Source organism: Sabethes cyaneus, chromosome 1, assembly GCF_943734655.1.
Source record: "Sabethes cyaneus chromosome 1, idSabCyanKW18_F2, whole genome shotgun sequence".
NCBI lineage: Eukaryota > Metazoa > Arthropoda > Insecta > Diptera > Culicidae > Sabethes > Sabethes cyaneus.
The window spans coordinates 153,157,750-153,170,087 of record NC_071353.1 but is presented as its reverse complement, the minus strand read 5'-3'; the positions used below and the strand labels follow the sequence as shown (position 1 = coordinate 153,170,087).

Sequence of the window (12,338 nt, the reverse complement as noted above, 5' to 3'; positions counted from 1 at the left end):
AGTAACTTACTTTTAACTTTGGATTTCTTTTTTATTAATGGGCAAAAACGTTGTTTACTTGATTTTTACTTTGGACTTTTCACAGATTATATCAAAGACACTTTCGTGCGAAAACATTTCCGCTTACATATCTACTAATTATGATTAAAAGATCAATTCTATTTACGCCGATTTTACACATCCTTTTAGTAGCAAGTATTCCACAAAGCCAAAAACATCTCCCCAGTACCTCCAAGGCAAAAAATCGTAGGAATCCAAATTAAAGCCGTTGAAGCCGTCTACTAACCATTGGTCTAAGCAGCGTTACTTTTAATTATATCAACTGATTAGAGACAGTTAGTTAAACTGTTTTGAAACAGTTTTTCACGACCAAGTGAATTAGAATCCAGAGGCTGAAAGTTGAACTAGTTTGGAATTTCACAAACAAAAATTCATATGCCAACAAAAATGTACAATTCTTTACAAAACTTTTAATAAAACAAATGCAATAATATTATTCAACATCATATCACAGCGCTAAGGTAGCTTTTGACGAGTTTAAAAAAAAACTTTTGTGTAGCTAGAGATAAGTCAAAATTCAGGAACGGTCCTCAGTAAATGACGTCACGTGACTGTAGCTCCAATCCAAATATGAACACGAGTCAGAATTCCCAGGTCCGGTAAAAATTCCGTACAACGATTCCCAGTACTGGCCAACCCTAGACCTGCTAGAAAAACTTGGAAAGAAATTTGGAAGAAACTTGGAAGGAATTTAGAAGCAATGAGCTTCTTTATTGTGTTAAACAAAAATAATGAATCAACTAAAAACAAGCAGTGAGTGAAATCATTTCGATGTGCATTTTCGAAACGGGACTCTAGCCTCTTTACAATCCATCGTACGTTATATCACAAGCGGGTAGCTCAACGCCACGAGCCTAGCCCTTCCCCACCCACCGATACATACTGCAGTTATGGTTATCCTTCTTGATCCGATCGCGAACCTCCGGTTCGATAAACTTCTCGTGCTTGGAGTTCTTCTCGCTGCTAAGCGACTGCTTCAGCAGCAGTTCCTCAACACCAGCCGCAGCTTTCGCACTCTGAAAAGAGGAAATCTCGCCCTCGAATTCGGTCACCACGAAGACCCACTTGGGAATTTCGAACCGAATCTGGCACAGCAAGTCCCGGATGTAGTCGAACTCGTCAATGAACGTCTGGTAGATTTTGTTGCCAAACCGTGACGCCAGCTTCATCTCCAGTCGCCATTCCTGCTGCTGCTCGACCGTGGCCGCAGCCTGGGTTGCCGTCGCCGACGGCGTTGTTGGTCGATTTGGCGTCGCTCCGCTCGCCGGTTTGTTGCCAATAAACGAATCGTACAGCTTCGCTAGGATCAGCATGCGCGAGTGGGTGGCTTCCCGGAGGACGTTTTGCTTCGTCAGCTTGAGCGCGGCGGTGACGTACTCGCGAACCTGGGTCTTCTGCTTCTGGATGACGTGATAGCGGGTTGGATTCTCCAGACGGGTTTCCACCTGGAGGACCTTTTTCGGCAAATCGATGTCCATGTTTTCCAGCGGAAGCTGAACGGAGAAAACCGATGGAGATGGTGACATTGGCGAGGGGCTTTTGTCACTATTTTTAAGCTGCTCCCGCAGCAGTTGCTGCTTCAGCTGGGTACGCGAGGAAGTGTTCAGATGCGGGAAGCTTGTCCTGTGTTTTTGTGTGTTGCGAGAGAGAATCAAGGAAGGTTGAAAGCAATTTAATTTGGAGGTAAATTATGAATAACCCAAACACCAATCACCAAAAATTGAAAGCGCAACGACTTACTGGTCGAAGGTGGCCACCGTGGAGGATTTGAGATCCTTGACCACGTTAACTTCGGCCGATTTATCCAACAGCGAGAAGGCATCGTCCTCGTAACGGCTGCAGTCGACATCGACTAGAATTCGGCAGTTATTCATGATGGGAGAGCTGTGTAATAAAAGTACGGGATAGAAGTTTAAAATGGGGTTTCCACCTAAAGAAACGTGACGTGTTTAGTATGGGTTTGCTAAACAAGGATGGGATAAACATTTAGGTGTAAACTCGATGCCACCAACCCGCCACCAATGACAAACTACGACCAATAACGACCGATTACGGTTTCCTAATGACGGTATTTTCTGTCTTCTATTCTGGGGCGACATTATTATTTGCCAAGGAAGCTATCTTCGCTGTCCGCAAGGTCATTATCCCCGAAATTTATGGCGCTGAATTGCTGACCTATCATGTGTCTGGTTGGTTGGCGGGGCCAGATTGAATGGATGGATGTGGCCATCGAAAGGGTCCGGCCGGCCTATCTTTCCGGCGATGACTCGCCGTGAGTCTACAGAATTAGAAAAGCCGTAATAGCGTCATTTGGTCAGTAGATAATGTGAAACATTATTTGCTGTCTATTTTATCGCTGTTTGGTTTCTGAAAGAGCATCACTTTCATACATCGTCGGCTATCTTCGCCGTGATAATTTTTCTGGGCAAATTTATTGGCTGAAAATAATTAATCTCCAATCAACTTCGAGCCTCACTAAATATTTTTAGTTAAAGTTGTTAGAATTATCGATTAAGAATTATGAAAAAAACAGAAAGTTTGTACTCCAGACACAATCTCGTAGCTGGCGTAGAATTACGTTAGGCGGTTTTTTGCGAAGAATGGAATATTAAAGAAAACTTTTCACACCCTATTGGCCTACGTGTGGCGTAAAAGAGCGTTAATTTCTAAACTCAAAAGTCCATTAGAATTTTGACATTCAAGTTGGAAAAACCGAAGCCATGCGTATAAACGTCCTACTGAGAACTTGACCCTTCTTTATCGACAGACTTCGCAGCCGGTTATTAGAGTACAGGACAATTACGGACGAGTTACTTGTTAGACCAGCATCGTACCCCGAAGCGAACTGGGAGGCTAGCATTCAAGTTGGAGCATGGCCCAGTTAACGGACCCCCAATTAGCGATTCATTGCTGTATTTTAGAATAGAAATCTCTCTCACGCACCTAGCTATTAACAAAATTCTAGGAAAAAAAATTAAATCTTGAAAACAATATATTATTGGCATTAATAAGAGCCATTCCTTGATCTGACTGCTCCAAAATTCAAATGTAATACTATATTTACTTTGTCATCTGAACATATTCGCTCTTGTCTGTTCTCTCATTCCGCGGTTGCAACTGTCAAGGCACGAAAATTGATTTACATTAGCCAGTCCATGACTGCATATGTCGCCCGTCTGTTTGCAGCGTTATGTAGTAGCCAGCAAAAAGTCAAACGATAATGGCTTTGCTTTTCTGTTTACGTCATTTCAATAATCTTTACATGTCAAGAAGGCATGACTACGCAACTGCCAAGTTTATTTTGCTTCTCGGTCTTGAAGCAGCAGTCACACACAAGCTTGGTGAATGTAATCGTCGTCCGTCGACACGGAAAATGAGTAGAAATTTTTTAATTTGAAAGTTTCCGTTGATTTTCACTATGTAACGATTAGAAAACAGTCTTTTCATAAGAGCCATACAATTGCTGTATCTTTTATGAATCGAATGGTACGCGAACCATCAAAATCCGTTTTAAATTTGAAGAACTGTTAGCGTTGAAAATCTTTCTTTCGTGACGCTGCTGGTTTGAATCCAAACTTTGGATTGACACCCAGCGGTAAGACACAGTTCTACGTCAAAAGGAGTTCTATTCTACTCTAGGTTTTTTTAATAAGATAAAATTTCATCGAATTCATAATCTGATAAAAAAATTGTCGAAGTGCAGAGTTGTACCAACATCCAATACTGCAGCAAACTGAGTAGAAACATTTAAACAAAATTTAATTATTCAAAAATAACATAAAAATGAGACATAACAAAAAATAGTAAAAAAAATCAAAGAACATACACGAAAGAAACAAAAATAAGCGCAGAAAAAACTAGGACAGAATAGAAAAAAACATCGAAAATGGAAAGAATGCCCATAGAAATCAATAAAAAGACAGAAGTAACAGGCAGAAAGCTAGTCTATACCTATAAAGAAGGATTTCTGTCTGTCTGTCTGTCCATATGTTCCTTATAGAATCGAAAACTACAGAACCAATCGGCATGAAAATATGCATGTAGAGGTTTTTTGGGGCCAGGAAAGGTTTTAGTGATGGTTAGAAACCCCTCCCCCCACTAAGAGGGGGGGCTCCCATACAATTGAAACACAAATTTCTGCATAACTCGACAACTAATCAAGCAAATAGAACAAAATTTGGCATGTAGGTGTTTCCGGTGACAAGAATTTAATCTATGGTAAATTTAGACCCCTCCCCTCTTTATAAGGAGAATTATAACTCCTCTCCTCTTTAAAAGGGGGGGCTTCCATACAAATTTCCTCATAACTCGAGAACTAATCAAGCAAATGGAACCAAATTTGGCATGTGAAGGTTTTCGAGGGCAAGAATATTTTCTATGGTGAATTAGGACCCCTCCCCACTTTAAGAGGGGGGGCTCCTATACAAACGAAATACAAATTTCCTAATAACTCGAGAACTAATCAAGCAAATGGAACCAAATTTGACACGTGGGTGTTTTTGGAGACAAAATTTTTTTCTATGATGAACTGGGACCCCTCCTCACTTTAGGAGGGGGGCCCCTATACAAATGAAATACAAATTTCCTCATAACTCGAGAGCTAATCAAGCAAATGAAACCAAATTTGGCATGTGAAAGTTTTCGAGGGCAAGAATATTTTCTATGGTGAATTAGGACCCCTCCCAACTTTAAGAGGGGGAGCTCCTATACAAACGAAATACAAATTTCCTCATAACTCGAGAACTAATCAAGCAAATGGAACCAAATTTGGCACGTGGGTGTTTTTGGAGACAAAAATTTTTTCTATGATGAATTGGGACCCCTACCCACTTTAGGAGAGGGGGGCTCCTATACAAATGAAATTCAAATTTCCTCATAACTCGAGAACTAATCAAGCAAATAGAACCAAATTTGGCATGTGGAGGTTTCTGGAGGCAAAAATATTTTCTATGGTGAATTAGGACCCCTCCCAACTTTAAGAGGGGGTGCTTCTACACAAATGAAATACAAATTTCCACATAATTCGAGAACTAATCAAGTAAATGGAACCATATTTGGCATGTGGGTGTTTTTGGAGGCAAGAATATTTTCTATGGTATATTTTCTATGGATTTCCCCACTTTAAGAGGGGGGGGGGGGGCTCCTATACAAATGAAAAACAAATTTCCTCATAACTCGAGAGCTAATCAAGCAAATTGAACCAAATTTGACATGTAAGTGGTTTTGGACGCAAGCTTTTTTTCTATGGTGAGTTGAGACCCCTTTCTTCTTTAAAAAGCGAGTTATGGCCCATCTCCCCTTTAAGAGGGTGGGCTTCCATACAAATGACATGCAAATTTCCTCTTATCTCGAGAACTAATCAATCAAATGGAACCAAATTTGGCATGTGGGAGATTTTGGAGTCTTGAATTTATTTTACGATAGTTAGAGACCCCTCACCCCTGTGGTAGGGGGATATGGACTCTCATACAAATAAAACAGAAATTTTTGCGAAACTCAAAAACTAATCGAACTCGAGAAATTCGAGACTCTTCCATAAAACATTAGTCAATACAAGACCACAAAAACTATCTATAGTAACACTAGATCATTCAGGACGAGACGGTCGCGAGTGTTGCCGGTGACCCGCCGTCGGAAGCGCCGCCCACTGGGGGGCTTGCAAAACTCGAGATTGTGACAAAGATCATCCGAGATTCATGATTTATGTACAACACAGGTTAATTTGTGGCAATACGAAGTTTGTCGGGTCAGCTAGTATTAGTATAAAGTGCAATGTTTGGAATGCAAAAAACCCGAATCGATTCGCTTTTCGCGTTATCGAGAATAAAATATTTGAAATTAGGCAAAAAATATGGTGTTAAAAGTGCTATGCCCCCTTAATTTGTGGCAATGCGAAGTTTGTCGGGTCAACTAGTCATCATATAAATACACTGCAAACGAGAGATTACTTCAACTAAATGGCGTATATCTGTCTACTATGCTTTAGTTCAGTCCTAACGGCAGTATCTGGTGTCTATCTGGGATGCGGCAAGAACTTGTTTAAATTCCCTACCCTAGCAGTACAGTTGTTATATAGTAGTTGAAGTTACTGCTATATGACTAATATAAGTCACAAATAAGTTATTTCAACTAAATGTGGTCGAAGTGTGCTACTTGGGTACAAGTAACGCAGAACTGTAGTTTGAGGGCTGTTTCTAAGAAACCACCGCATTTCTCGACAGCTACGTCGTCAAGCCGACCGATCCGTATTACCTGTTTCCGGCCTTCGTGACCTGCAATGCCTAGTACAGCTAAAAGGCCTCATGACCAATTTAATCACCCATCACAACTCATCTTTAAGCCTGCCAAAAACCGAAATGGGAAAAAAGACCTTCCTATATTATGCCACAAAAGCCTACAATGCTTTACCAAACCACAGGAATCGTATACTAGTTTTACTCCCGCAGGCTTTTCTCTGCTCAATTAAATTTAAAAAAAAGTATCAGAAATAATATCAAAACGGAATAGATTTCGTATAAAGATATCAAATTGAACATTATTGGGTCGTAATGTATACTATTTCTTTTCGATATTTCTACAACAATCTATGAATTCCACTCTTTAAATATTTTAAATGGTGGAACACAATTAGCGTTGCATCAAATCTGCGTTCGTAGCCTAAGATGTTCTAAATTGTGGTTTTCCAATTATTATAACCTGCTTTTGATAGATAGAAGGCAAGCTCTGTAATTGCACGTCAAGTTTTAAATCAAGCTGTAGCCGCCACGCATTTTCAGTGACTAATTTTGAAATAGCGATCTGCGATTGATCTGCGTAACTTCCAGCGCTTTAAATAGTCAGCAATCAATAAATAACACCGAGCTACATGTTAATTAACGAGCAGCATTCGCGCTACTGGTTGGAAAAATTAACATAAAAAAAGTACCCCACCGAATGTTGTGATCCTAGAATCTAGAAGAAATTTGCGAGTTTTTAGAGCACATAAAGGAACTAACTGCTCCTTCTGCCTTTCAACAAAACAAAAAATAAACATTTCATCGTAAGAATCCAGCGGAGGAGAAAAGATATCAATCACTAAGTATTTACCTCTTCCAAACTCTCTGTTTACAGCCCAATAGTATCAGGGAAACAGTCTTCAGTTGATGTTTTTTTGATTCTTTACTTATTGCATCGAATTTGAAGAATTAAATCGCACACTTTTGAGTCTCAAGGAGACTTAAACGACTAAAATTTCAAAAAAATCCTTTTTTTTACCTCAGATATCAATCCTACAGATTTTTTCGCTTATTTAGATATTAATTTTGTGACCACGGGAAGTGGATGAAAAACGATCATGCTCACAAGCATTCCCCAGTGCGGCGTGCAATAATCGTGGCGGAATAAAACGCCCTTTCCTGTAAAAACACGATTGGAACAAACTTTTGTTTTGTTGAGTTTGAAAATCGTATTTCTACAGGAACGAGGTTTTTTCCACCGAGGTTATTCGGCAAGCCATCCCCACTCTTACGCGAGTGAGTGTGACAAGCACAGCATCCAACGCTTACTCCACTGACGCAAGCGTACGATAAACAATCGCTGGTGCTGTGTGCATATATTCTGTTACCTACACACTCGCGAGCGTACAGTCTCGTAGCGTCTTTCTGCACAGCCCGCTCACGAAGCCAACAGCTCGCGACCGCAAGTAGCCAACAACTAGTGAGGGTTAGCGGCACACTATTAGGATGGACGAATACAGATTTTTTCATTGTTGTTTCTTTTCTTCTCGGTCCCACTTTTTCTTCTTCTCATTCTTCTTGCCTGCGATACATCATTCGTGCCAGGTGGCCTGCTGACTGGCTATCCAATGAGGAACTCCATCGTCGGTGTCATCAACGGCCGAGAGCCACAGAAATTCGTGAATGTAGGTGAAAGTGGATCGGACACACCTTGAGGAAAAGAGCGAACGAGATTTGCAGAGAAGCACTCGACTGCGAGAAGCATAAGGACAGCGTAGAAAAGGCAGACCCAGAGGCTTTTGGCGACGCAGCCTAGCCAATGACATCCGGGCTGTAGACGCGAATCTGTCCTGGCGACAGGTAAAAGCCATGGCGAGTAACCGTCAGCAGTGGAGATCTCTGATTTCATCCCTTTGTTCTGCCGGATCGGCGGACATGGACACATAAGTAAGTAAGTAAGCACTTACACAAGCGGGCAAAAAGTGCGAGCCCTCGCGAACGATCGTTGCCGTGGTTGCCAGCTGAATATACACTCGCAAAAATTCGTCGCTGTGCATGAAAAAATAAGAAAGGGAGTCCGAAAGAGATGCTCATGCCAGCCTGTTCCTTAGAACGAGAACGCGTGTGTGAGAAAATTAGATCACACGAGTGCGGGCTTCGTAAACAGTGATTATAAAAGCCGTAGTTGGATGAGAATTTATCAAAAAAAAATTTTGCTCATGTCCATAAATTTGTTTTTGCCGCGCGATTTTTAAAGCCAATTTTAGGGGGGAGGGTGACAAAACAATTTGCAACTATAAGAGATGTCAGGAGTATTTCAAAAGAGCTTAAAATTTTCAATAAGGCCATTACAAATATTTCATAAAATTTTTGTCCTTCCGGTATTGGGCCACTGAAAAACAAAGAAGAAATAGATTTTAAGCATTTTTACTTATGTAATGTTAAACGTGAAAACCAAATCTATTCTTGTAATAGTACTAAAAATGTTAAAAGTTATAACATATGTCAAAAGTATACCAAAAGATTGGCACATGTCAAAAACTTGACGAAAATATGTTGAAAATGTGTCAACTGTTTCCCAACAAGCGTCAAAATAATATCAAGAATACACTTAAGACTTATTTACACGATTTATTAGTACAATTTTTGAATTAATTGGACATAAACTAATGAAAATTTTGATAAAACACTGTTTTTCAATTTTTAGAAACGTTAATAATGTACAAAATACGTCAAACATATGTTTGAGAATGCGTCTGAACGATGTCAAAAAGATGTTAAAAAATTGTCAAAAATAAGCCAGAAATGAGCATATCACTATCTTGAAAAAAAAGTGGAAAAAGACCTTCAAAGTTTTAAAAATGCGTCAAAAAAGGGTAAACATTTTCAAAACATGTCAAAAAAAGTTCCAGAGGTGTCAAAAATACATCCAAAATGAATCAACAGTGACAAAATTCTAAAAATGTAAAATGTGTTAAAAGCAAATAAAAATATGACAATAGTGTACAAAAAAAATTTGTCGCAAACGTGTCAAAAATGGGACAACGTAGATTAACTAGGTGTTGAAAATGTTAATGGAATTGTCCTGAAAAAAAAAACGTATGCCAAAAACTTTGCACATGTCTAAAATATGACTAAAATTTTTTTGAAAATGCGCCAAATGTTATCCAAAAACTTGACAAATAATTTTGGAACATTTTTAATCAGATTTTTTGGACCACAGCTTTTTTGATCAGTTCTTAAATCACCAACCAGATTTTGTAGTTACGTGGACCACATTTTCTATCAACTTTTGATTCAGATTTTGGAACGGATTTGGACTAGATTCTGAACCAAATTTTAAACCGCATTTTCATAAAATCAGAATAAATTTTTGACCAGATTTTAGATTAGATTTTAGACCCAGATTCTAGAACTGATCTGGAGCTTGCAGGCTCTGGAATTGCACCAGAACATAAACCAGATATTGGGCAACATTTTTGATCAGATTTTAAACCACTAGCTAGATTTTGGATCACGTTTTGGACTAGATTCTAGATCAGCATTGCGGACCCCATTTTTATCAAATTATGTTTCGAATTATTGAACAAATTTTGGGCCAAATTTTGGATTACATTTTTATTAAATTTGGAACTGGTTTTAGATAATACATACCACCATTTAATCAGATTTTGGATCAGATGTGGTACCACATTAGGAACCACATTGTGGACCAAGACCAGATTTTTGGCCTGGACCAGATTCGGAACCATATTTTTTATCAAATTTTGGACCCAGATTCTAGCCCCGGTTTCAAAGTCGTAAAGTGACATCGTGGCGGCCCTGGAAAATGCCCGATTTGGCGCGCCCTCGTTTCTAAATGATTTCATGCATGATTTGTACAACTCTCTATATCAAGTTCTTTCCTACACTCAGGAATACCTTACTGAGGTTCAGGGCATTTTTTGCACCCCAGGACAGGGCTAGCGCCCTTGGCAGGAGTCAGTCTGACCAACGGCAGTCATCGAAGTCGAAAAGTATATCAAAAATGTTTAAATACCTTTAAAAAGTCATACGTCACGTATACGTCCCCTCAAGCAGCACAATTTTAGCACTTTTAGTTGCATAAACTTAATTACAACCAGAATTAGTCATATATCAGATCCTGGAAATTAAATAAAAAGAAAACTTATCCAATTTAATTCAACTATGTATATTTTATTGCAGGCTTCCTCAGTGTCTGTTTTCGAACTGTTCGAAAATAAGACAAGTTTTGTTTTAATTTAATTTTCAGCTTTCGTATTCTACTAAGACGCTCCAAAAACTTCAGTCGTATATCAGTTGCCACAACTGCTTCACAACAACTTAGTTGGATAGTGAAAATTTATTAAAAAGCTTTCAGAAATAAACAAGAATTGTATAAAAAAATTAAAAAGGTTTGTCGAAAATATTCCAAAAATACTTCAAATTTAAAGAATGTTAGAAATATATTGAATGTATGTAGAGCAGAAGAGCTGTCATCTGCGGGTACGCGACGTTAGGCATACGGACATTAGGCTAAATGGACGTTAGGCATAACGGATGATAGGCATATTGGACGGTAGGCATAATGGACGTCAAGCGTAATTACAAAATTTCGCTTTCCTACAAATGCGCACTTCAGTCAATCATCGCTGCGTCACAATATAATGAGAACCGCCACCGGTCATTTGTCATAAAATCATTTGGCATAATGGCAGAATGTATCCAAAAAGTCTGTCCAAAATATGTCAAAAAGAGGTAACAATTTTTTAAAATATACCAAAAAAGTTCCGTAAGTGTTAAAACTGATAAATTTTTTTTAGTTAATAAGCTAGAATTGATAAAATTTTGCTAAAAATTTTAAAAATATGTTAAAAATGTGTCAAAAATATCAAAATTATCAGATTTATCAAAACTTTACGACGTCATTTCAACACGAACAGTGCACATTAAACTTGTAGGCAATTTCTCAACCGTTACCATTTGCATCGCACTTACATTGATTGCACTGCAAGTGTCCCGCTTCGGATGGCTCTGGAAAACCGCAGTGAAATACGATAAATTTCACTACTATCGCCTAACAAAATTAACTTCACTTACGTAAGTGGAGTGCGGTTTATTGTGCGGTTTATTGGGATTACTTGTGTGTATGAACAGGTGCAATTATAGATGTGCAATCAAGCCCACATTGTTACTTGAAGACTTGTAAATTTTAAAAATAAGCGATGTCCGAGAAAATTAGGAAATTTCCCTTGGAATTATTTTGGAAAATTGTTAAATATTCTTTCCGTTTATAAAATGCCCATAAAACTCTTGCAATTAGATCTAATGCGTGAATTTCGGAACGTGAATTACTGATCTATGAGGGGTTTAAAGCATCATTCAGTGAGACAGGCACATCATCTTAAATTTTACCTCAATATCGAAGAACGTACTCGAAGGAACGTTACAATCGAAGTTGAGTTGTACTAAAAAATACAAACGTGACATCCAATTTGATCACATGCTCTTTTCCGTTGGTCTGGCTAAATCCAAAAACTGAAGTTGATTTGATTGACCTAATTTACTGCGCTCATAAGAGCCCTCCAAGGAAAATAAACGAAGTGTATTTGCTCCGTTCGGTTACAACCAACCCCATCAGCTTCGAGTCTCGAGTAACAAGCGAAATGTACTGTACGTACTCTGCAAGCTCCGGATTTATTTCCTTTTTCCGCCCGGAAGTATATATCATTGTTTCCCGGCCCGGCCCGGCCGGGGCCAGGATTCATGTCATTGTTTCGCTCGGTGACAAACGAAATCATTTTATTTTGTTTTTGACCCGCAACCAACCAGTCGAGGCAAGGCAAGGCTAGGCTGGGCTAGGCAGGCGGGCGTAGTATGTTTGTGTGTCTGTTCCGTGTGAATACACGGATTTTCCGACGACGACGACGACGATGTTTTGCTCTCTGCTTCTGTACTCGGTACTCTTTCTAAGCCAGCAGCAGCAGCAGCAGCAACAACGGACTCCGATCTCTGGATCTGGGTTTTGTGTACACATCTGTGCACACATGTTTGCGAAATTTT

At 39.2% G+C, this 12,338-nt stretch overlaps 1 protein-coding gene across 1 annotated transcript in view; it reads right to left on the bottom strand.

The window, feature by feature from the left end:
* Window positions 1-665: 665 nt before the first annotated feature.
* LOC128745254 (uncharacterized) overlaps window positions 666-12,338 on the bottom strand; it is a 97,344-nt gene continuing 85,671 nt past the window's right edge. Inside the window, exons 3-4 of the mRNA XM_053842282.1 lie at window positions 1,801-1,944; window positions 666-1,683 (exon numbers count right to left, since the gene is read on the bottom strand). Coding sequence (XP_053698257.1) covers window positions 915-1,683; window positions 1,801-1,934 — 903 coding nt within the window. The 5' untranslated portion in view covers window positions 1,935-1,944 and the 3' untranslated portion in view covers window positions 666-914. The remainder of the gene's footprint in view (window positions 1,684-1,800; window positions 1,945-12,338) is intronic.